This window comes from Hyla sarda, chromosome 8, assembly GCF_029499605.1.
Source record: "Hyla sarda isolate aHylSar1 chromosome 8, aHylSar1.hap1, whole genome shotgun sequence".
Lineage (NCBI taxonomy): Eukaryota > Metazoa > Chordata > Amphibia > Anura > Hylidae > Hyla > Hyla sarda.
The window spans coordinates 141,481,506-141,508,077 of record NC_079196.1 but is presented as its reverse complement, the minus strand read 5'-3'; the positions used below and the strand labels follow the sequence as shown (position 1 = coordinate 141,508,077).

General features: G+C 43.5%; 1 protein-coding gene across 5 annotated transcripts in view; it reads left to right on the top strand.

Annotated features, from left to right (window-relative positions):
- VPS16 (VPS16 core subunit of CORVET and HOPS complexes) overlaps positions 1–26,572 on the top strand; it is a 309,167-nt gene that overhangs the window by 176,718 nt on the left and 105,877 nt on the right. For all 5 annotated transcript variants that reach the window (XR_008847136.1, XM_056535465.1, XM_056535467.1 and 2 more), the window contains exons 13-17: positions 972–1,099; positions 2,895–2,930; positions 11,958–12,066; positions 12,155–12,289; positions 15,880–15,988. Coding sequence is in view for 4 of the 5 variants with exons in the window: in XM_056535465.1 (XP_056391440.1) it covers positions 972–1,099; positions 2,895–2,930; positions 11,958–12,066; positions 12,155–12,289; positions 15,880–15,988 (517 nt within the window). In the remaining variant the exon portion in view is untranslated. The remainder of the gene's footprint in view (positions 1–971; positions 1,100–2,894; positions 2,931–11,957; positions 12,067–12,154; positions 12,290–15,879; positions 15,989–26,572) is intronic.

Sequence of the window (26,572 nt, the reverse complement as noted above, 5' to 3'; positions counted from 1 at the left end):
TTCAGTGAGGCACAAAAAAGGCACATTTTTACTCCTATACATTATGAATGTGGTACAAAGCTGCTTTTACCAACATTGCTTATTTGGAAACCCCCTTCTTGTGCCACCTATGAGAAGCTGCTACCCTGTAGGTCAAGTGTTGAAATCATTAGAGCCTCAAAATATGACTAGGTATTATCTGGGGAACAAAAAGGATGAGGACCTACCTGTAAAAATCTATTTTAGGGTTCTTTTCCTTGTCTGTACCGAGCAGGGTCCTTGTAGATCTGAAGTGAGGCTTGGTGAGACCACCAAGACTGGCTTAGGGAGTCTTACAGGCTATGTAACCTCCCTGGGGAACAGGTATGTCAGTTTGCTCTGCTCCAGGAGGAAGAAAGCGGTCTATAGAGCCTTCATACTGGGGGGCTTTCTTTTGAAGGAGGGCTACATGCTGGTTTTCACAGGGAGCATTGCCTGACTTATAACACCCTTACTTTGTATTCTCACTTGCATTCATGTGAAAGGTACTCTTTTCAGAAGCTGGGGGCTCTATGATGGCATAAGGGCGGTGCAGTCCTTATGCCATTAAGCATGTCTAATTTCAAATTGTACAGACATATCTAACGTGCTGTAGTCTAATTTTTAAAGCATTCCTCTCAAAACCTTTCAAGTTCTATTTTGGTTTTTAATGCAATGAACTAATACACTGAAGAACATTTAAATAGAAGAATATTGCCTTATAGCGTATTAAAGAGAATGATTCAAATATGTGCAGTGTGTTTCAATAACCATAGTTTGCTTTGTTTGTAGTTTTTTTTTTTTATTTAGAATATTTCTTATTTGTGCATATGCATTAGTGGGGTATTTCCAAAATATATTAAAATATTTCAAAATATAATTAATTTAGGCAATTTTTTTGTCATCCCATTACCACATACACTACTGTACAGTTAATTTTAACATGTTCTAAATTCAAATTCCTTGTATTACAGGCTGCATCATTTGGAAAATGTTTTCTAGATTCATATTCGCCTTTAGATTTTGTTACAATATGTCACGATCTCCGTGTACTTAATGCAATCAATGATTACCAGATTGGCATACCTTTGACTATTGTTCAGTATCCTTTTCAGTGATTAAATGTCTGTAACCTCCAAGATTTTTATTCCTCTGTTAGGAGCACCCAAATAACCATATTTGTTGTAACTATAATAACTATACTTTCATCATTGCACCATAGGGCAAGCAAGACCAAATGTAACAAAGAGGGCAGCGTAGACATGGTGGTGACAGACTGACACTACTTTGGCTGAGGGCAGCATAAGCTAGTGACAGTCCTGCCAATGATGTGAGTTTTGTATGCTTCATGAGGTGTAAACAATTCATTACTGAAATTAAGGTTTCTATTACTGTGCTTGGTATCCCAGAATATTCATGGCCCTGTTTTTTTATGACCAGATGCTCCCTTCACCCACCATCTGCTGATTGACTGCTTTCTACCTACACACATTTTAAAGGGGTACTCCGGTGAAATATATATATATATTTTTTTAAATCAACTGGTGCCAGAAAGTTAAACAGATTTGTAAATTACTTCTATTAAAAAAAAAATCTTAATCCTTCCTGTACTTATTAGCTGCTGAATACTACAGCGGAAATTCTTTTCTTTTTGAAACACAGAACTGTCTGCTGACATCACGAGCACAGTGCTCTCTGCTGACATCTCTTTCCATTTTATGAACTGTCCAGAACAGCATATGTTTGCTATGGGGATTTGCTTTTACCCTGGACAGTTCCTAAAAATGGACAGAGATGTCAGCAGAGAGCACTGTGCTCATGATGTCAGCAGAGAGCTCTGTGTTTCAAACGGAAAAGAATTTCTACTGTAGTATTCAGCAGCTAATAAGTACAGGAAGGATTAAGATTTTTTTAATAGAAGTAATTTACAAATCTGTTTAACTTTCTGGTACCAGTTAATTAAAAAAAAAAAAAAAAAAAAGTTTTTCACCAGAGTACCCCTTTAAGCAAAAAGCTATGAAACCTGTCAAGCTGAGACATAGGAAATGGGCTTAACTAACTGTAGAAAAATAAAAGTAGAATATAAGATGGAAGTAATATTTTGCTGGCATTGGGGTCTCTCATTTTTAAGGGTTGAAATCAATAAAAAAAATACTATATACTCACCTGTCTTGATCAATTGCTGCCCTTTCAAATGGTCCGAGAGCCCTTCTTGTAAGCAAGATTTCTACAGCTCTTGTTGGTTACAGTACCGAGTACATTTTAGCCATTTCTGTGTAATTTATTTTAGATTTTGGGAATTTTGCCAGAAATGTTGAAAACCCACAGCTAATAATGAGAACACACATTAAATATAGGTATTTACTAGTTACCGTAGTTATTTCCTCAAGTTACAATATTCTTAACAATAGTCAACCCAGAAGAAAATAACCTTGTATCTTCTGACCGTAACTCTGTGAAAAAAAAATTGTAATTAGTCCTGAAGACCCCCAACTTTTTAAACCAAAGTAATGGAAACATTTTAGATTAAAAAAACATAAGCTTGTAAAAAAAAAAAAAACCAACATCATTATGGAACTACCTTTACTTGGTCAGCAGACCACCCTGGCACAGGGGAAGAGCAATTATGAGCAAATATGGTACGTACTGTACTGTATAAGGGCACTACTAGACAGTCAGTCATTACATGCATGTCAGTAATACAGGTGTTTTACCAATAAAAGGACCATGCTGACTGGATATATCTTCCTGCCAGTCAGATATGTTAAGTATGGGTTTTAGGTTACTGTACATTGGTCTAGAAAAGACTGTAATACATAGAAGATATTGTAACCTGCGGGCAATGTAATTTGTAGGACCTCTGAAATGTTGAACTATTATCCTTTACATTTCTGCAGATATAAACAACTTACTATTCCAGTTCTTCTAGACAGGTATTGCTTACTTATTGCTATTTATATGTGACATCATTTATTTGCCACAGCTACAGTGGAAACGTGTGAGCATGTGTTGCATTTAATTGGTATATGCAGCAAAATTAAATTCATATGTGGTGGTTCAATGCTGTGTAGACTGTTCTGGCCTTTTGGTCTCGCATTTAATAAACATGCATTAACTGCACAGTTTATTTGAAAACTATAGAGGGCAATTATCAATCTATGGGTGAAAGGAATTAGATTTTATTTTTTAACTAGCGCATTGCACGATGTTGGGAGGATCATGTTGTCATTTATTTTTAATATTTTTTTTTAAACTGAAATTATGTACACCAGTGGTCTATGACTCTCAACTCTGTCAAGCATGATATTTTAGAAAAAGGTGTAAACAATATGGCTAACTCTTTCAAAGGATATCCGCTCAAATCCTTGCCTATGCTCCCGTGCTCTGAACAGTAGGGTGGTGTACCCTTCCAAAAGCAGAATGCGAACAATAGGAAATATCCAGCACTAGGATGGAAAGTAAAATGTCCAATTTATTGAGGCATGTAAATAAAACAGGTACACAGGAGCATAGTCTCCTACGCAGTTCGTGCTGGAGCATCCTTAGCCATGCCATGACTAAGGGCACTCCAGCCTGAAATGCGTAGGCGACTACGCTCCTATGTACCTGTTTTATTTACATGCCTCAATAAATTGGACGTTTTACCTGCCATCCTGGTTCTGGATATTTCCTATTGTTTGTAAACAGTATGGCTATTCCTTTTGTCTAGTTTAATATACAGGGTGGGCCATTTATATGGATACACCTTAATAAAATGGGAATGGTGGAATGGTTGGTGATATTAACTTCCTGTTTGTGGCACATGTGAGCGGGAAACTTTTCAAGATGGGTGGTGACCATGGTGGCCATTTTGAAGTCGGCCATGTTGAATCCAAATTTAGTTTTTTCAATAGGAAGAGGGTCATGTGACACATCAAACTTATTGGGAATTTCACAAGAAAAACAGCGATGTGCTTGGTTTTAATGTAACTTTATTCTTTCATGAGTTATTTACAAGTTTCTGACCACTTATAAAATGTGTTCAATGTGCTGCCCATTGTGTTGGTTTGTCAATGCAACCCTCTTCTCCCACTCTTCACACACTGATAGCAAGACCGCAGGAGAAATGCTAGCATAGGCTTCCAGTGTGCTGGACCTGGCACGTTCCCTGAGTTTTTCCAGCAAGATGGTGCACCACCACATTATGGGTGTCAGGTCCGAGCATTCCTAGATGAACAGTTTCCTGGAAAGTGTATTGGTCGTCGTGGGCCAGTTGAATGGCCCCCAAGGTCTCCCGATCTGACCCTCTTAGACTTTTATCTTTGGGGTCATCTGAAGGCAATTGTCTATGCTGTGAAGATACGAGATGTGCAGCACCTGAAACTACAGATACTGGAAGCCTGTGCTAGCATTTCTCCTGCGGTGTTGCTATCCGTGTGTGAAGAGTGGGAGAAGAGGGTTTCATTGACAATCCAACACAATGGGCAGAACAATGAACACATTTTATAAGTGGTCAGAAACTTGTAAATAACTCATGAAAGTATAAAGTTACGTTAAAACCAAGCACATCATTGTTTTTCTTGTGAAAATCCCAATAAGTTTGTGTCACATGACCCTCTTCCTATTGAAAAACAAAAGTTGGATTCAACATTTTTGTCCCTACAGCTACTGCCTGTGTGTCTCTGTGAGGAGACAAAATACAGGAAGTGTGGGTGGACAAGCAGGACTCTGTGCACTGAGGACACGCTCCCGGCTCACACAGCAGCAGGACAATTGATAAGCCAGGAGCCTGCACAGAGCCCTGTGTGTCCTGCCCTAACCTGTATTTGGACCCCTCAAAGAGACCTACAGGCCATAGCTGCAGGGACAGCATTTTTTTCACACAAAAATATACAGTTTTATTTTAATCAATGTATATTACAATTATACATAAAATAGTATCTACATTATGAGGGCGTGTCTAGCCATGGAGGTGTGAGGACGTGTCTGCCTGGAGCTCCGGCCTGCCGCTCGCTTATACCTGCTACCAGTGCCGCATTTATGGGGAAATCTGACAAGAAGGGGAAGGTGAAGCCCCCCGCTGCCTCCCAGACCCCGCTGCTGGACTTGGAGTCCTATTTTACAAGGTCCCAGACGCCCCACTCCAAGACCCTGAAGCCCGCGCTGGAGGCCAGCGCCATCTTGGAGCCGCAGCCACGTGAGCGCTCCGCTGCTGCACAGCGCTTCGGACAGCCTGCGCAGGTGGTCCCTGCAGTCTCCCCGGCCTCCCTGCTCCCGGATCCTACCTGTGCCCTCCGGACAGGGTCCTGTGCTCCTTGGGCCGCTTCTCCTGCAGACCCGCTCGTTCCCCTGCAAGGACTGGGCCGAGTCTCCTCCTCTACAAGTTCCGGCGGTGCGCGTCAAGTCCTGGCTGCTGACGCCCCGGCCTCATCCTCAGTGCCTGCTCCGGACCTCCCAGGCTTTTCAGGACCGGTGAGTGCGGGCGATACCCAGATTCCGCCAGCCCCTCACTCCCCTAAGGGCCCTTCTCCACCGGACCTCTTAACTGGGGACTCTCTATTAACCCCTCGAGTGCCGCTGCTGCCACCACCTCTGGGCCCTACCACCTCACCCAGCCAGCTCCCAGCTGGATCACAGCCCCCTGCTGACACTCTCCTGAGACTCCCTGGGGTCGCTTCGCCACCCTCTCCTGGCATGCTTTCAGCTCTCTGCCCACCAGCCTCTCAGCCAGTCCCCCTGTGGTGGAAGTGCCACCCTCCCCTCAGTGGTCTGTGGGATCCTCTTGGGACACGGCTTTGACTCAGGTGGCTATGTCCCCTACTGTGTAAGCCCTTCCCGGGCTTCAACATCTCAGGGTCGCTGCCACCACTCTGTCTCCCCTGCACCCAGCTCCTTCTCCTACCTCTCCTGCTCCTGCATGAAGCTTGGAAAATACCCCTTCGGTTTTCAGACCTAGCCTGCCTCCTCCTGGATCAATATCTATGGAGACGAATTTTTATCATCCTCCTAGGAGTTGTGAAGTCGGTCCCTGCCAGGCCCAGGTGGCCGCTACGCCAATTACCTTGGCCGACTTACAATCTCTGGTTTGCTCTCTGCCTACTAAGACCGACATCTCTAATCTCACTAGACAGGTGGTAGATGAATGTAAGCGAGAATTTGCTCAGTTACGTAATGAACTTTCTATGGTCTCTGCCAGAGTGGATGCAATGGATGTGTCTCAGGAGTCCGCTCAAACCTCACTTCAAGCCTTACAGTCGGTGGTGAGCAATTGTTCTGCCTCCAACAACACTTGGATGACGTTGAAAACCGCAGCCGCAGGAACAATATCAGAATTCGGGGGTTGCCGGAGGCGGTGTCCCCTAATGAACTGTGGGAGGCTTTGACTACCATCTTTAATGACCTCTTAGACTGTCCTCCTGATGTACATATAGAAATGGACAGAGCACATAGGGCGTTGTGCCCCCCTAGCACTGATGACCGGAACCCAAGAGATGTCATTTGCAGGATTCACTTCTACACGCTCAAGGAGGACATTTTGCAATGTGCGAGACGCCGCAGACGTATTACCTACAAGGACGCTACTATTCAACTTTATCCGGATCTCTCCCGTCATACCTTGGCGCAGCGTGCCGCGCTAAAGCCACTCCTGCAGGTCCTCCGAGACCGTGACATCCCGTACCGCTGGGGGTTTCCGTTTTCACTCGTGGTGCGGCAGAAAGGACGTTTGTTCACCCTACGCTCGCATGATGACCTCCCGGGCTTTCTGAGGGACTTGGACTTGCCGGAGGTCATGCTCCCGGACTGGCCTATGCTACACACTCCCACTTCCAGAAGGCCGATGCCCCCATCCACTTCCCCCTCCTCACTGGCTCCTCATTCAAACCTACCTCCAAGGAGTCCCTGAGCCCGAGGAGCCCATGTTGCTGTTGAGCCTAATCCTGCACAACGCTCCCCTACTGGGCATGCTGAGAGAGGGGCTGACCTGATGCCGGCTTGATTTGCATTCAGTGCATAAATTGTTTCTCATTATGTCATGTACCCATCCTTATATTGCCGTAATCTGGTACTTTGGGGTGTCCTTTCTTTGCATACTTCTGCCCTCATGTCTTCCTCCCTGGTCCCTGTCTTGTTTTCCCATCTTCCCCAATTTTTCCAGAGCTCCCCATTTGAGGTTACTTCAGTATATTTTTGGTTGCACCTGGTCCCTTGTTCCTCATCCACGCTACATTTTTTTTTGCCCCTTATTATTGGCAGTGTCGGAGCCCCGGCCTTTTGCTGCCTGGCTAGTTCTACCCCCCAATAGGTGCAGGGTACCCTGGGCCTTTGCAGTGCCGGGTATTTTTTTCTTACACATAGTTGCTAGTTCACGCAGCAGTAGCTCCCACCTTTCCCCTTCCCTTCCCCTTTTCTACTGCTTTTTTTTGTTGATTGTCCCCCCATCCTCCCTCCCCCCTCCGGATTCGCTTCTAGTTTTTCCTTCTCCTTCCTTTTGGTTTTTCCCTACTTCCCTCTTCTTGCTCTTTTCTCTTTCTTTTTCCTTCTTTCCCTCCAGCTTCTCCCCGTTTTCGTCTTCCCCCGTCTTCCTTCCTTTCTTTCTTCCTCTTTGTTTCTCTTTTCTATAGCCACTGGGTTCTATTCTTTTCTTTTTTCCTCTTTCTTTACTCCCCCTCTACCATTTCTTTTCTCTCAGTACTAATTTTGCTTTTTGTTTTCTCCTCTCCTTGGTCTTGGTTATGGCGGATCTAAAAGTTGTCTCCTTCAACGCGAAGGGGCTCAATACTCCGGAAAAGCGAGCTCAAGTATTACACCACTTCCACAAACTGAGAGCTCACCTGGTGTGCTTGCAAGAAACCCACTACAAGGTAGGCCATGCACCCTCTCTTAAACACCCTCACTACACCACTTGGTATTGTGCGGACAATTGGCACTCCAGGTCTTGTGGGGTGGCGATTGCCATTCACAAGTCGCTTCCTCACAAGGTTCTGGATTGCACAATTGATCCGGACGCCCGTTACATTGTCCTTACCCTGTCAGTCAGTGGCCACGTGATCACGATTTTAAACGTATACGCCCCTAACCATAACCAAATCTCTTTCTTGCTGAATTGGGTGGACACTGTCCTCCCTTTAGTCAAGGGCACTGTTCTCCTGTGTGGCGACATCAACCTCACTTTAGATCCCACGCTAGACAATTCAATGGGCCGCTCTAGTGTGTCTTACTTGGCCATAAATCGCCTTAAGCGGGCCTTTTCCTTATTGCAGCTTTGCGATGCCTGGCGGCTTCTTCATCCAGCGGATAGGGATTATTGCTTTTATTCGGCCCCTCACGGTTCTTCTAGCAGGATAGATTATATCATTTTAAAACATAACGCCCTCCCGGGGTTGACATCCTCAACTATTGGGAATATTCTATGGTCTGACCATGCCCCTGTGATCTGCACTTGCCGTTTCTAGGGGGGAGTGGACCTGGCGTTTAAACAAATCCCTTCTATTGGACTCTGTATGTGTTGCAGATGTCGAACAATCGGTCTCTAATTTCATTATTGATCATGCCCAGGATTCCACTTCCCCTATGACGAAATGGGAGGCTGCCAAGTGTGTCTTGCGGGGGGGGGGGGGGGGTCTTTATTAAGCACCGCACCCGCCTTAAAAAGGAAAAGGCTCATGCCCTTAAGCAGGCGTTACAGAGGGTTGCTGATTTGGAACTGGCCCACAAGTGTGCACTCTCTCCCCCTACTTTATGTGACCTTCTGTTGGCGCGCCAGGAGGCTCGTCGCCTGCTGGGCGCTGCTTCTAAATGCATTTTTCAACTCTGCCGTAGTAAGTTCTACTAGTTCGGTGACAAGAGTGGGCGCATGTTGGCTAGGGCGTTGAGGGAACATGTGGCTAGGTCTCACATCCCCTGTATTAAGACCCCATCGGGATCCGTAGTTCACACCACTCCGGAGATTGCCTCTATATTTTGGAGTTATTATGCTGCTCTTTATAATCTGCCCCCTAGCTCTTCAGTTAGCCCCCGGATGGACGCTTTCCCCCAGGTTGGTCTCCCTCGTGTTCCTGAGGAGGCGATGGAGCTTCTGGAGGCTCCCTTCTCTTTGAGTCAAGTTCTTGGAGTTATTGACTCCATCCCTGGGGGCAACAGTCCGGGCCCGGATGGCTTTACTGCCGCATTCTATAAATGGTTTGCTGAGCGCCTTGCCCCCTTATTGCAGGAAGCTTTCAACGAGGTGTCCCCATTGTCTCCCTTTCCCCCACAGACTACTTTAGCTCATATCACGGTCCTCCCTAAGCCGGGCAAAGACCCCCAGGTCTGTCCTAGCTACAGGCCTATTTCTCTACTGAATGTAGATGTGAAAATCTTTGCTAAATTGATCGCTTCACGATTGGGTCCGGTCCTTCCGAACTTGATCCATCCTGATCAGGCGGGCTTTGTACGGGATAGGGAGGCCCGTGACAATATGCTTAAAACCCTGGACATTATTCACTATGCTAAGTCCCGTAAGATCCCTTTTGATGGTTCTCTCCTTGGACGCGGAGAAGGCCTTTGATCGTATATCATGGCCTTCTCTGCATCAAACCTTGTCCTCTATAGGTCTCGGCCCCGTTCTCACTTCAAAGATTTTGTCTCTTTACCAAACCGCCTCAGCACGCCTTAAAATTAATGGTTCCCTATCCCAATCCTTTAGCATACATAATGGGACACGTCAGGGTTTCCCCTTATCCCCTTTACTATACGTATTGGTCATGGAGCATCTCCTGACTGCTATCCGTCGGAATCCTGATATCTCGGGTGTCAACATTGGAGGTCATGAGTACAAGTGCTCAGCATTCGCTGATGATCTCTTGCTATATATCACTAATCCCCATGTCTCACTTCCTGTGTTGATGTCGGAGCTGTCGGGATTCGGGGTATGGTCCAACTTTAAAATCAATGTTTCTAAATCAGAGGCACTTAATGTCTCCCTCCGTCAATCCTCAGTCGATCTCATTAAGTTGAATTTCCCCTTTGCATGGCCTTCAGGAGGCCTTTCCTATTTGGGCACGAAGATCCCTGCAGATTTATCCTGTCTTTTCCATTGCAACTTCACTCCTCTGCTAACACAATTTGACACTCTCCTGCAGTCATGGCGCCTCAAGAACTTTTACTGGTTTGGCAGGATTACTATCTTAAAAATGACCCTCCTACCAAAATTATTGTACTTAGTCCAAACATTACCGATTAAACTTTCTGCTACGTTCTGGAGGGACTTGCAAAGCAAGTTTGGCTCTTTTGCTTGGGCTTTGGGTCGGTCACGCATTCGAAGGGAGACACTTTATCGCCCTAAGGAGGCTGGGGGTGTGGGCCTGCCTGATTGCCGCCTGTATTATATGGCGGCGATGCACACTCGCCTATTAGACATTTTGCACAATTCTGAGTCCAAGTTCTCGGTGCGTATCGCGCACGCGGGTTTCTCCTCTTTCTTTAGCTGGCCTTCCTTGGACGTGGCCTCCACCCCCACCCGCTTGTCTCTTCTATCCTTCACTTCTAGGCATACCTTTTCTGCCCTTCGGGGCTCCCTGACTAGTGGGTCCATGGTGGAGCCACTTTTATACTACCATACGGCGCTCTACGCGCTTACACAGACCACTGACACAGTTTGAACAGCTCTGTCTTCAGCCTCCCCTACCACCTCACACCATAGGCTTTCTCTATAGGATGCTACTATCCCGCTACTCCACTTCACTGCCTGCTTTTTGTGCTGCCTGGGAGTCGGAACTTAATACACAATTCACACCTGAGCAATGGCGGAAATGCTTCTACCTGTCCCACAAGTCGGTTATTGCTAATAGAATTCAAGAAACTAACTACAAGATCCTCTCCCAGAGGTACCGTACTCCGGAGCAGCTACACCGATGGTTCCCCTCTGTTTCTGAGAATTGCTGGCGAAGTGACCTCTCAGCTGGCACCATGTTGCACATTTGGTGGGACTGCCCTTCTCTGCGTCCCTTTTGGACTACGGTCCGCCGGGTAGTGGGTAGGATCACTGGTGTGGCTGTTCCGGACTCTCCTGAGGCCACTCTCTTATTTATGTTTGATATGTCCTCCTCTAGATATAAGAAGTCTCTCTTGCGATATTTACTGCAGGCGGCGAAGTCGTTTTTTCCTCGTAAGTGGAGATCTACTGTCTCCCCCACGATTGCTGAATGGATAGGGGAGGTAAACTACTTCCAACGTATGGAGGAACTAATTGCCTTGACCCCTGCAGAGAACGATCGCTATACTAAAACTTGGTTTGACTGTCTGTCTTTCCAGTCTACTCCTGAATATCGTACTCTGCTTTCCCCTCAGAACCCAGTGGCTCCTGTTCCTGGCCCCTCCACCTCTACCTGACTTCTTATCTCTTTTGTTCTCTCCCATCTGAGGATTCCTAATTCTTTTCTCCTTTCACTTGTCTTGTCCCCTTATGTTTTTACCCTTGTGCCCTTCTTGTGAACATCTTGTTACCTGGAATTTGTTATCAGTTTCCTTACTCATGTTGCGTACGTGTTTGGCTGGACACGATTTGGTTAATGTAATTTGAATTTTCCAGTATGGCATACTTCTCTTTCTCAGTTTGAGGTTTACTGAGATGCTTTATTGTTCCCTGATCGGGAGTTTGGTGTGATGTAACACCTGAACGTAGACTTGTTCTGCACCAGTATACTTGTACGGTGATTGTACTTTGTTTGTTTATTTGTTTTTATTTGAAACTGAATAAAACTTTAATTGGAAAAAAAAATTGTATCTACATTATATCAAAAGTTTTTAACGACAGGTACGCTTTAATGCTGTGTTCATACATTCTGGTTTTTAATTGCAGTTATTGAAAAAAAAAACACGAATAGATTTGAAAACAGACGTCTATTTTTCCTTTTTATATGTGTCCTTCATTTATAAAGTTGTTTTATGTCCTCTTTGTTGCTTACAGAAACCATATAATATTTGTTTTTACTTCAACACAGATTAGTTTTGAGAAGACTTTATCCACTTGCTGTTAAAATTTGTGAACACCTAAAGATTCCAGAATTTCAAGGTGTCAGTCGTATTTTAGCTCATTGGGCATGTTACAAGGTATTATTTTTAATTAGATATAAGTATTGATATAATTTTTTTTCCCTTTTTTGTGTGTAGTTATATTTACATATTTGTTTGTTTTTAGGTTCAACAGAAAGAGAAATCAGATGAAGAAGTAGCCCAAGCTATTAATCAGAAACTCGGTGACACTGCTGGGATTTCTTATTCAGAGATTGCTTCAAAAGCATGTGACTGTGGAAGAACAGAACTGGCAATCAAAGTAAGTATAGTTGTTTTAAAGGGGTACTCCACTGCCCCAGCATAAGGAACATTTTGTACTCAACCCCGCAGAATTACAAAGTAATAACAGAATGTTAAAAATCTTTGCTAGTTTGTTAAAAAGGAAAAACTAAAATATTGCATTTACATAAATATTCGGACCCTTTACTCTGTTCTTAGTTAAAGCAACTTTGGCAACAATTACAGCCTCCACAAGGAGACTGATGCTGCAAGGCTTGTACACCTGGATATTAGGATTTTCTGTCATGTTTCTTCAGATCCTCTTAATCTGTTGGTGGATAGCCATTTTCAGAGATTTTCGATTTGGTTCAAGTCAGGAGTTATATTACTGGAGTTATATTACTGTGTAATATGCTTCTATTACTGCCGTGTGCTACTTTGTCGTCTTTTCATGCACTGGACTCACACCCAGAAGTTCTGTAGTACAAGTCTTTTTATTTTACTGTAGTCTCTGACCTTCCCCAGCATTCCGTGAGACAATGTCACAAGTCACATTTCCTTCACGGGGAGTTGCAGTGGGTGGTCCCATGGAATGCTAAATAAATAGGGATCGGCCGATTATCAGTATGGCCGATAATCACGATTTTGGGCATTATCGGTATCGGCAATTACCTTTCAGCTAATTACCTCAGCAGCTAATAAGTACAGGAAGGATTAAGATTTTTTAATAGAAGTAGTTTACAAATATGTTTAACTTTCTGCCACCAGTTGATTTAAAAGAAAAAAGGTTTTCACCAGAGTACCCCTTTAAATGGTCAACAAATTGAAGGGCTTGAACCTCATATGTACACGTCCAAATAAAACGGGTACATATGAACAAGCCCTTCAATTTGTTGACCATTTAAATTCTAACACATGGGGATTACAATTTTAACTACATTATTCTACAGGAGCTATTCAATTTTTAGACCTAGAAATCCTCAATCATTCTGGACATATTTCTACTAGAACTTAGTAGATGTTATTTGTTTTTTGAATTATGAAAGTGCTCATTATCCTACTTGACTGAGAGGCGTCCCCTATGGTTAGTATCTGAGGATTTGAAAAAACTGTATGCTGATTTTCACCATCAAGCTGCTATTCTTAGGGGCCGCTTCTCAGCCAAGGGCTACCCAGGAGGCCTTCTTAGTAAGGCATACCAACAAGTAAGGAATATTAAACAAATTCACCTTGTCACTCCAAAAAATAAAAATGAAAATTCATATAATACTATTATAAAAGAGAAAATGATAATAGATTGAAATATAATTTCATAACTAATTATAACTGTGGAGCAACTGAGATCAGGAAAATCTTGAAAGGTAATTGGCCCATTATTCACAGTGACCCTATTTTGAGTGACATTGTACCTGTTACTCCTGGAGTGACGTTCAGGCGATCTAGGAATTTATAGAGTTTAGTAACTCCTAATAGATTAAAATGCAGTATTGACAACATTTGAGTACCTTCTAGCCCGATTGAGTTGGGCTGTTATCCCTGCAATAAAGCTCGCTGTTTGTGCTGTTCAATGATCGGAACACTCAACACTACATTTAAGTCCTTTCAAACCGACAAAACATTGTCTATTGCTCATAGTCCGTTGTGACACTCATTAGCGGTATATCTTTCATACTGCAATTGCTGCTTGCAATACGTGGGCCGCACCATTCAGACGGTGCGATCGCGTATGTGCAAACACAAATCCAACATTAAAAAAAGTTTTGCATTATATAGTGTGTCTCGCCATTTTACCATGATACACAATAACAATAATAATGATTTACACCTTATTTTAGAAACAATACCAGAAAAATCCTTAATCCTTACCAGAAATCGTTTAATCATGAATCTTATTGGTTTTTTAAGCTGGCTACTTTAGTTCCTCAAGGGCTTAATGAAGCAATAGCGAATGTTAGGTAATATTATCCTTTGTATGTAAGGGGTGATAATTACAAGTTTATAGTCTTTTGTAATCATTTTTTTTATATCAAGTTTTTCATATTCTTTTATTTTTACATATACAGTGACCCCCAGTCTTATGATGGCCCCGACATATGATCATTTCAACTTATGATGGCCTCTCAGAGCCCATCGTATGTTGAAGGCAGCATCGACATATGATGCTGCTGTGTGTCGGGGCCATAGTACAAACAGCTATCTGACAGCGCTGACAACTTCAGCAACTAACAGTTGTTTAATGTGCCCCGTTCTGCCTCCTGTTACTCACATGCTGTCCTGCTAACTCACGCAGGCTTCCACTGTGAGCTCCGTGTAAGCCCCGCCCCCCAGTGCAGCCATAGCCAATAGCCTGCAGCATCTTGCTGCAGGCATCCAATGAGCTGCTGGCTGCCCTCCCCTTCCTTTCCTATAGAGCTGTAGTCGTCAGGATCGTAATGGAGGACATTCTGTCCCCCCTGAAGGTATTTAAAGAGCTGTACAGTACTGTATGCGATGTCACACATCACATACAATACATATACACACTATACACCCCATACATCAATGTTTCCCTATCAGTGTGCCTCCAACTGTTGCAAAACTATAACTCCCAGCATGCCCAGACAGTCAATGGCTGTACATGCATGCTGGGAGTTGTAGTTGTGCAACAGCTGGAGGCACCCTGGTTTGTTAAACACTCCCCATACACTCCACATACAATGGTCATCCCAGAACCAATTAGCAGTTTCCCATAGAGATATGTATTCAACATACAATGGTTCCAAGGCCCCAGAACCAATTACCATTTTTACATAGACATATGTACTCGGCATATGATGGTTTCAACATATGATGGTTCTACTGGAACCAATTAATATCATATGTTGAGGGACCACTGTATTTTGTTAATTTTACATAGGGAAGGGAAGTGGCCTCTACTGCTGTTATAAACTTTGTATAAACCTTATTTCCTCCTGCCCAATGTCTGTAGAGGGAGCTGTGAGGAGACTAGGGAAGAGCGGATCGTACTGTGTAATGTGTGTGACTTTGAGGTTCCCCCTCCCACATCCACCTCCGATGCTCTGTCCTCTCTCCCTGCTCTTCTGATTCTTTCCCTGGCTGCTCCATTGATAGGTCACTGCTCCTCAGGGTTTTAAAGAAAACAGCGCCGGCTCCCCCTTTCATTTCACCTAGCTTGTGCTATGCATATGTGCAGTAAGCAGTCCGTGCTTTCCTGTGAGTCTCTCTGTCTTGACTTTCTTATGCTCTTTGCCTGCAATAAAGCATCTGTGTAGGTGTTGTGATGTGCTACACCACACAGAGGCTACACTAATGGTAGCCCCCAATACACACTTTATTAATAAATCGCATGAAAACTGCATTGTCCTAAAATTAAATACATAAATGAAATGCTTTAACTTGATCAAGACTTAACTTGAACAATTTTATTCATTAAAAAAATAAAATGGTGCCAAATTTTCTTTTAGGTATGCGTTATAGCTCTATTGTATACAGCACAAATATGCATACTTTGCTGTACATAACATTTTTATAATTTAAAGAGACAGTGTGAACCCAGCCTTAATGAATGAAATTGAAAATTTATAATGTACATTATAAAATTGACTTTTAATTTATTTATTGATTTTTAAGCTGTTGGAATATGAGCCGAAGTCTGAGGATCAGGTACCTTTGCTTTTGAAGATGAAGAGAAGCAACCTTGCTCTTGGCAAAGCTATTGAAAGTGGAGACACTGACCTTGGTAAGTAATATAATAGAATACAGGCTTAAGAAATTAAAAATATGCAATTCTCTTTTCATTTGAAATGAGAATTTATAATTCAAGTGAGTCCAGGTTTACCTTTTAATTGCTACAGTTAAGAAAAAATAATTTTTTTTAGATTTTGATAATGCAGTTAAACCAGTTAAAGCAGATACTCTAAGTGTGAAAGAACTTGCACCAATCTCTTTAGCACTATAATAGATAATGGAACAAAGTCGATACTTAAATGATTATGTGACCTATAACTCTGTGGGGGAGATTTATTAAAACCTGTCCAGAGGAAAAGGAAATCAGCTTGTTTCTTTCATTTTTAACAAAGCCTCTGCAAAAATGTAAGAAGTGATCTGATTGGTTGCTATGGGCAACTGGGCAACTTTTCCTTTACACTGGTTTTGATAAATCTCCCCCTGTGTGTTTATATGGCACTGTTCCACAGAGGTACAGAATCCATGTTTAATTTTTCCATTCACAGGAGGGACCCTTTGGAGCAACAATTCCCAGGGTTCCTGAAGCAAGAGCTGTTCCTGTTACAGCAGATATAGCCAACTGATTTCAATCTGTACAAAAATGTTAAGCGAAAGGAGGTGAAGTCATCATGTCATCTTAGGGCCGGTTCACACTACCTTTGTAGTGTACAGGTGCCGGATTCGGTTGGTACGAGTGAAAACTGACCACTCCCGTATCCCTGGCCCGAACCCCATTCACTTCAATGAGCTGACCGGATTTAAACGCTGACTCCGGTCGGCTCATTTTTGCCCCGTATGCGGCTTTCCCACCCGACCTAAAACCGTGGTATACCACGGTTTTAGGTCCAGTTAGAGAACTGTATACAGGACAAAAATTAGCATTTGAATTCGGTCGGCTAATAGAAGTGAACGGTGTGAACCGACCCATAGCCAAAGCCCCCCTCCTTCCCTTATACTCCAAGTATCTGAGGTATAAATGGCAGAAGTGGTTTAAATTAGAATAGAAAAAATTTTTATGGCATTGCCACATGCTAAAATTTAATTTGGAATTGTTGCTTTTCTTTAATTACCTTAATACAAGGCATTTGGAAGACAATATGATGCAAGGCAATCGAATAGTTTATTCAACCTGGCTACTTTAGGTATCATATCCTCTGTTGCCATAATTCCAGTGCTGTCTTATATTGCAATAAGAAGCCAGCAAGAATAAGAAAACAAGAACAATGCAACAGCCAATATCCATAGAGGAAAACATTTTTTACATACCTAAGAAGAAGCAAGTATGACTAGGCCTATGGAGCTTTGTGACCCTGGTTCCCCAAACATCTAAAAAAGGATAGTAGGAGCATCTGAAAATCAGTTCATTCCCACAAAATGTGCACTATGGACCCCAAGACGCCCACCAGCAAGCAGCAGACATATAGTATTTATTCAACTTGAACAGGGTTCTTCTATACCACTGAAAAATTGTTTATTTTATTCACATGTAGCGGAAGCAGGAAGCTAGTTGTAGAGTCCTCCGCCACCTCATGCAACTATATAGCTGATGGTAGTGCAAGTTGGCTTACTTGAGGTAAAGCAAAGCTCCTCAGATCAAATGGTAACAACTGCGCAGAGGGAAGAAGGGGACTAGGTCTGTGATTAAACTACAGAGTTGAAAGTAGCATAGCCATGAGCCTGAAGTAACAAAGGAGAACGGGGCTCGCATGTTCCAGATCCTGACATAACTTGCTATAGCGTGGGTAATGTTTCCTGAGGGAAGAACGACTGAGAACCAAATACTGTCAACAGAAAAGAGCGCTTGCCAAAGAGAAGGGTAAGAGGACCTGGTATAGAGACCTGCTGAAATCTAAAAGCTGACTTGTCCCATACTCTGAGGAGGGAGGACATAACAGAGATGACAGAGGGTGTCCACTGGTCTACATTTTAAGGAAGCCAGGAGATCCCCTGTGTGTGGAGGGGTGGCCATCAAACTTTCTAGTTTTACCTACAATTTAGTGGCGGAATTGTGAAATAATGTTATGAATGTTTTAGGCAAGGCATCCTCCAATGCCATACAAATTAGGATTCTATCTGACATAATCTTAAAAATAAGAACTGGAAAATTCAAAATGTAGCTGATCAAATATACCATAAGGGTAAGTTTACTTGCAAAAATGCCAATAAAAAGCCAAATCTGCTGCATGGTGTTTTTTTCAGTGAAAAAATGCTGCGGTCAGATGTTAGCTGCTAGTCAATAGGAAAACACAAAATGCCTTTTCCACTTGGCGTTTTTCAGTTTGGCGTTTTTTCACTCCTCTTTGGCGTTTTCTGGCTCCTAGGCAGTTTTTCAAAATTGCAGCATGTTGGGACTACGGTGTTTTTTTTCACTGAAATCATGGCGTTTTTCTCCCATAGACGCCTATGTGAGTGAAAAAACGCCATGTGGGTGTTAACTTTGGTGTTCTTACAGGCGGTTTTTATTCTTTTTGGGGCTTTAGCGATCCAAAAAAGAGATGGAGATACCTTTTTTTTTTATTATTATTAAATTTCGTAGGGTACCATTAAAAATAAAAATAAAAAAAAATACAGTTGGGATGGAAAATTTTTATTTTTTTAGATCAACATTTTTATTTTTAAACAGGGACCAATTTATGTGGGTGGGCAGGGACGTCAAAGGGTAGCCGGCAATATTAAAAATGTATAAAGGGGCCATTTAATTGTAAAAATAATATATATTTTTTTATAATAAATTTTGTAAAATTAGTTATGTATTTTAATTGTGTGTTTTATGTTTTTGTTTTTTTAACTTTATTTAATTTTTTTTACATTTTTTTAGGTACTACTACTATTACTCCCAGCATGGAACATACTGTTCCATGCTGGGAGTAGTAGTACCTGTACTAATAGACAGATCCCCCAGGTGTCACTTCTGACTCCCGTTGCGATCGTCCTTCATCCTTCTGAGATGTGGAGCAGCTTTCTTCTGTGCTCCTCATCTCTGCATTATATGGCTGGCCAGTTATGTGAATAGAAATTCACATCACTGATTCATATCTCCCGCGAGAGCGGTGATTGGCTGGCACCATCCAGCCAATCACCGCTCTGACAGGCAAATATGAATAAGTGATGTGAATTTCTATTGAGATCACTGGCCGGCCCGGAGTTCAGAGCAGAGATGCGAGCGCTGTAGAGAGCCACTCTGCATCTCTGCAATATAAAGGACGCTGTAGCAGCGCTTATGAGCGCATGCTGAGGCGGCGTCTGAGGTCATCGGATACCGTCCACCAAACCCCCCCCCCCCCCCCGAGCTCTCGGAGCATTGAGAAGTGTCACAGCAGCTCCTATGTTAAGTATGATTAGGTCCCTGTACACATGTCGGGCAACAGAAGCACCGCCCCTTTCTGCCTACAGGGCGTGCTGTGACAGCCAGGGCCGGCCTGAAGCAGGACTGGCTGTACCACGGGTCCCGGTGGGAGTTGTGGGACCCATTTTTTTTTCCTTATTATTATTTTTTATTACCACATCATAGTCCGGGACCATGATGTGGTAATAAAAAATGTATTAAAAAATCTCTGGCGCAAAGTACTGCCTGGGACCAATGGTCCCTCCAGGTCCCATGGTAGGACCGGCTCTGCTGACAGCATATGTAAACAAAGCGCTGTTAGTGGCTCAACAATGCATTAGTATGGCTACAGGTGATCAGATGGTTATTTTAGACTGGTGATATTTACAATGTTTAGATTACTATAGGCTGGAAACTTGGCCTAAATCTGTTACCAAAAGATTATGTCATCCCTGGACTTCATGTTCCAATACATCAAGATTACCAACAATTTCTTGGAATGGTGGTAAAATAGAAATCGGGGTAGTACACCTGCAGTTTTGCCATTCTCTTTGCCATCTCAATAGCACTCAGGTTGTTCACCAATTTCGTATATTGAGATGCATATTGAGATGGCAGCTTACATAAGACAAAAGGTGGGTACTTTTGTTCTTTTATCTATTATTGAACAAGGAATAAACACTTCAGCACCACTACTCCTAACTGGTTAACACTCAATTCGGCTGTAAACTCCAAACCCTGTGGACATGCTCAGGTGATGCAATTTTATACAGGTAGAGCACATAGAAACAATTGAAATAGAAGAAATGTAGATAAAAGCACTCACCGTGTCCAGTAGCAAAGTAATCCTTTAGACTTTATTCATGCTAAAAGGTACAAAAAGGGATGGAGAATCAGGGTGGTAAAATGCAGGGGAACAAAACTGACACTGGGGCGACGTTTCACACCTAGCGGTGCTTTCTCCAGCTCTCAATGACGTCAGTCATCTTTACCTGCTTAAGTACAGGAAGGAGGGAGGGGAAATGGGTGTTGCCATTACAACACAGGGGTGTGGAAATTTAAAAAAAAATTCTTGTCCAAGGGACTAAAGCAGAACACAATCCACTTGTCCCTCATGACTATCCACTTGTCCTGGTAGATAAAATTAATTCAACCAAAATAGTACGAAAATAAGGTCTTTATTAGTTTTGGGGTTTCCTTTTTTTTTTTTTTGCCATTCACCTTGTGGTCAAATTTACATATTATTTTGATACTTTAGGTCGAATTGATTACACCAATACCAAATTTGTTTAGTTTCAGTCTTGTTTTAATAATTTTTTTATTTTTTTTAAACTTTTTAATAAAAAAAAAATTCTGTATACTGGCCTGTATAAGGGCTATTTTTTGGGCCGTAATATGCTGTTTGTATCGGTACCATTTTGGCATTGATCAGACTTTTTAAACAGTTTTTTACTTTCTGGGATATGATGTTATAAATCTAAAAAACGCAATTTTGTGATTTGGTATTTTTCATTTTTTTATGTTAACACCATTTACTGTACGGGATATAAAATGTTATTTTTGAATAGTTCAGTCAATTATGCACGCGCCAATACCAAATATGCTTATTTTTATTATGTTTGCATATTTTTATATGGAAAAGGTGGGTGATATGAAGTTTTAGGGTACATTCACATGGGCGGATTTATTTGCGGGTTTCCCGCTGCGTATTTGAAAGGTGGCGGGCTCTTCTCGGCTGTCCACAGCATATTTTCCGAGGCGTAATTTACGTTGTGGAATATCTGGCGCAAGCCCCATTGAAGTTAGAAGGGTCTGCCGCTGCAGCCGAGAAGAGCCCACCCCCTTTCAAATACGCAGCAGGGAAACCCGCAATTAAATCCGCCCGTGTGAATGTACCTCTAATATGGAAGGGGTTAATGGGTGTTTTTAAACTTATTAAACTTTAAAAAAAAAAATTTACACTTTTTTTGGAGGAATCATTTAGATTCCTCTTACAGATCAATGCAGTTCTATTGAACTCCATTTGATCTGTGTTCATTTGATAGAACCTGCTCAAGGCTAGACCACCAGGGATGGTTAAAATATCCCTTTAGACACCGCTGTCCACTTTGAAAGCGGTGATCCAAAGGGTTAATAGCCGGCCGCGGCGATTGCCGCATGCCGGGCTATTAGCGGCGGCCCCTGGGTACTGAAATCAGCTGGGGGCCACTGAGTATGGAGCGGGCTCGAGTCAGGAGCCTGCTCCATACACCCAGGGTGCTGGTGTGAGGTGTAGATTTATGTCCCATGCACCTCACACCGGCGCTCTGGGTGTATGGAGCGAGCAGGAGTCAGGAGCCTTCTCCATACACACTGAGCACCGGTGTGAGGTGCAGACTTGTGTCACATGCAAGTCTGCATCCGCTCCCGCACCTCACACCGGCATTATGAAAAAAAAAAAAAGAGGGTGGGGGGGAAGTCGGTCCGGCCCTGCTTGCCCGATACAGGGCTAAATCTATAAAAAAAAATTCAACTGCCCGGTGCCCGGAACTACATGTCCCTGGTGTCGGGTGATAGGATTTCCACATCCCTGCAACAGGTAAGTAATGCATACAAAAGTGAAATACCAGCTATAACATTCAAATTTGTTTAAACTTGTACTTGTAGCAAGTGGTATGTAGCTAAATGGAATTATAAAAAAGCATTTAGTTTGGTTGCAACAGGGCCCCTCGGCCTCAATGAAAAAAAACAATTGGGATATCCACAGCGCTTCACGCTGTTAAAACTTTTGGTGCAGGTCTCCGCCTCTAGGGGAAGGTTCCACCCTTTCGATGCTGAGAAACCGTACCAAAGAACTGTCACTTGAGTGACAGGTATTTATGTGCATAATAAGCCTAGTTGCTCCCACTCCAGTCCGTAAGGTGCGCAGATGTTCTTTTATTCTTACAGCAAGTTATCTCTTGGTTTTCCCTACATAGCACAGCCCGTATGGGCACATGAGGGCGTATACCACGTAGGGAATCCTACAAGAGAATTGTCTTACCACAATGTGAACACCGCCCAAACGGTCAGACTTGTCAGTAAACATTTGATAGCAAACAGAGCAAGTCCCACATCTAAAATTCCCTGTTGGGACACATTTGTTTAACCCAGGGGGTCCGCAAACTACAGCCCGCGGGCTTCATGCGGCCTGCCGAGGACATCTATCCGGCCCGCCGGGTGTTTTTGCCGCCGCTGCTTAAGGACATCCCTGTGTCCCGAAATATGTTTTCGGGACACAGGGATGCCCCTGTTAACTCTCTGCAGCCTCACGTTTACTTTAACCCTTTAAGGACAAGCGCCGTAAATGTGCGGCACTGCTAAGAAGTACTTAGCGCACAGCGCCATACATTTACGGCGTAGCTTTCCTGGATCACTGCGTCTCCGGACACGGTGATCGGAATGGGATGGCTGCTGATATCTATCAACAGCCATCCCGGCACATCGCCCCTTGTCGGCCCCTTGTTAATTCTGACCAGCGGATCACGGCTTTCCCGGGCTGATCGGGTCTCTGGTGACCCGATAGCCCGGAAAATAGGGATGATCGGAGCTGTCAGAGACAGCTCCGATCATCCTAAAGTATAGGAGTAAGATTGCAGGGGTGCCACCTCCTATCCCCTGCAATTGGCCAATTGGCGAATCGCAGGGCAAGGGTGGGGGGTCAAAGTTGAGATCCCCGCTCTGGAAGTGTCCGGGCAGAGCGGGGCAAAGATGGCAGCGGCAGACAGCAGGGGACCAGCAGCAGACGGGGGCAGACAGCGGGGGGACCTGCGGCAGCAGAATGCAGCATGGAAAATCTGGTGAGTGATCTTCACTGCTGCATAGTTTCACAACTACAGCTCCCAGCATGCTCAGATAGCCAAAGGCTGTCTGGGCATGCTGGAAGTTGTAGTTTTGCAACTTCTGGAGGGCTTCAGTTTAGAGACCACTGTATAGTGGTCTCCAGACTGTGCACTTCCAGATGTTGCAAAACTACAACTCCCAGCATGCCAAGACTGTCCAGGCATGCTGGAAGTTGTAGTTCAGCAACATCTGAAGGGCCATATGTTGAAAACTACAACTTCCAGCATTCCCTTCGGCGGGAGTTGTAGTTCTGCAACAGTTGAAGGTTAGCCCCCCCCCCCCCCATGTGAATGTACAGGGTACATTCACACGGGTGGTGGCTTAAAGCGAGTTTCCCTTTCAGCTGCAGCAAATTCTCTGCCGCAGCTCAAACTCCCAGCGAGAACCTCTATGTGAACCTGCCCGTGTGAATGTACCCTAAAAACACTACACTAACACAAAATAAAGTGTAAAACATTACAAGTACACCCTGTTAAACTGCCCCCCACCCCCCCCATTTAAAAATGTTTCATACAGCAGTGTTTCCAAAACTGAGCCTCCAGCTGTTGCAAAATAACTCTCAGTTATTGCCGGACAGCCATTGACTGTTCAGACATGCAGGGAGTTTTGCAACAGCTGGAGGCACCCTGTTTGGGGAACTCTATTGTGTCCGTCCCTATGCAAATCCCTCATTTAGGCCTCAAATGCGCATGGCGCTCTCTCATTTCGGAGCCCTGTCGTATTTCAAGGCAACAGTTTAGGGCCACATATGGGCTATTTCCGTACTCGGGAGAAATTGCACTACAAATTTTGGGGGGGCTTTTTCTTCTCTTACCCCTTATGAAAAGGTAAAGTTGGGGTCTACACCAGCATGTTAGTGTAAAAAAAAAAAAAAAGTTACACTAATATGCTGGTGTTGCCCCATACTTTTCATTTTTACAAGAGGTAAAAGGAAAAAAAGACCCCCAAAATTTGTAGTGTAATTTCTCCTGAGTACGGAAATACCCCATATGTGGACGTAAAATGCTCTGTGGACGCACAACAAGGCTCAGGAGTGAGAGCGCAGTATGTACATTTGAGGTCTAAATTGGTGATTTGCACCGGGGTCGCTGATAGTTACAGCGGTTCTGACATAAACGCAAAAAAAAAAAAATCACCCACATGTGACCCAATTTTGGAAACTACACCCCTCACGGAATGTAACAAGGGGTATAGTGAGCCTTAACACAGCACAGGTGTTTGACAAATTTTCATTAAAGTTGGACTTGAAAATTAAAAATCTGATTTTTTTTTTTCACTAAAATGCTGGTGTTTTTATTTTCACAAGGGGTAATAGGAGAAAAAGCCCCCCAAAATTTAACACCATTTCTTCTGAGTAAGAAAATACCCCATATGTGGATGTAAAGTGCTTTGCGGGCATACTACAATGCTCAGAAGAGAAGGAGCGCCATTGGGCTTTTTGAGAGAAAATTTGGCTGGAATTGTATGCCATGTGTGTTTACAAAGCCCCCATGGTGCCAGAACAATGGACCCCATTTTGGAAACTACACCCCTCATGTAATGTAATAAGGGGTACAATGAGCATTTATACCCCACAGGTGTCTGACAGATTTTTGGAAAAGTGGTCCATTAAAATGAAAAATTAAATTTTTCATTTGCACAGCCCACTGTTCAAAAAATCTGTCAAATGCCAGTGGGTTGTAAATGCTAACTGCACCCCTTATTAAATTCTGTGAGGAATGTAGTTTCCAAAATGGGGTCACATGTGGCGCTCCTCTTCTGAGCATTGTAGTTTGCCTGCAGAGCACTTTATATCCACATATGGGGTATTTCCATAGTCAGAAGAGATTGTGTTACAAATTATTTTTATGGAGGGGAGGGGGTTCTCCTATTACCCCTTGTAAAAATTAAAAATTTGGGATAACACCAGCATTTTAGTGAAAAAAATAAAAATTTTAATTCTCACGTCGAACTTTAGCGAAAATTCATAAATCACCTGTGGGGTGTTAAGGCTCACTATAACCTTTGTTACGTTCCTTGAGGGGTGTAGTTTCCAAAATAGTGTGCCATGTGTGTTTTTTTTTTTTGCTGTTATGGCACAATGGGGACTTCCTAAATGTGACGTGCCCCACAAAAACCATTTCAGCAAAATTCGCTCTCCAAAATCCCATTGTCGCTGCTTCCCTTCTGAGCCCTCTAGTGCACCCACAGAACACTTTACATCCACATATGAGGTATTATTTTCTTACTCGAATGAAATGGGGTTACAAATTTTGGGGGACATTTTTACCTATTACTACTTGTGAAAATGAAAAATTTGGGGTTGCACCAGCATTTTAGTGAAAAAAAAAAAATTTCATTTTCACGTCCAACATTAGTGAAAATTTGTCAAACACCTGTGGGGTGTTACGGCTCACTGTACAAAAACAATCTCAAATTCATAAGTTAAAGCATCCCAGAGTTATTAATGCTTAAAGTGACAGGGGTCAGATTTGCAAAAAAAATGGCTGCGTCCTTAAGGTCAAAATGGGCTGCGTCCTTAAGGGGTTAAAAACACAAGGACTGCCGGGAGGTAGCGCACGCAGGGACATCACTGACGTCCCGTGCGTGCGCCCATAGCAGAGGAGTGGAGCAACTTGCAGGACGTGTGCTGGCCAGCTTGGTAAGTGTTACCAGCGGCACGTCAGCTTCGGTGCTTTGACCACTGGTACTGGGACCTACTGCTATGGCCGGACCGGAGGAGCGGTGGTCGGAGCACTGAAGTGGGGCAGTACACAGGCATACAGCCTCCAGCCATACACTGTATGGCTGGAGGCTGTATGTCTGTGGGGAAAAATACTGCCAGCCTACTGTGGGGGGAACTATACTGCCAACCTGATGTGGGATAACTACAACCTAATGTGGGGGGAACTATACTGCCAACCTAATGTGGGGGGAACTATACTGCCAACCTAATGTGGGGGAACTACAACCTAATGTGGGGGGAACTATACTGCCAACCTAATGTGGTGAAACTACTACCTAATGTGGAGGGAACTATACTGCAAACCTAATGTGGGGGAACTACAACCTAATGTGGGGGGGAACTATACTGCCAACCTAATGTGGGGGGGAACTATACTGCCAACCTAATGTTAGGGGAACTATACTGCCAACCTGATGTGGGGGAACTACAGCTTAATGTGGGGGGAGCTATACTGCCAACCTAATGTGGTGAAACTACAACCTAATGTGTGGGGAACTATACTGCCAACCTAGTTGGGGGGGGGGGGGGGGGGGGACTATACTGCCAACCTAATGTGGGGAAACTACAACCTAATGTTGGGGGAACTATATTGCCAGCCTAATGTGGGGGAACTACAACCTAATGTTGGGGGAACTATACTGCCAGCCTAATGTTGGGGGAACTATACAGCCAACCTAATGTGGGAG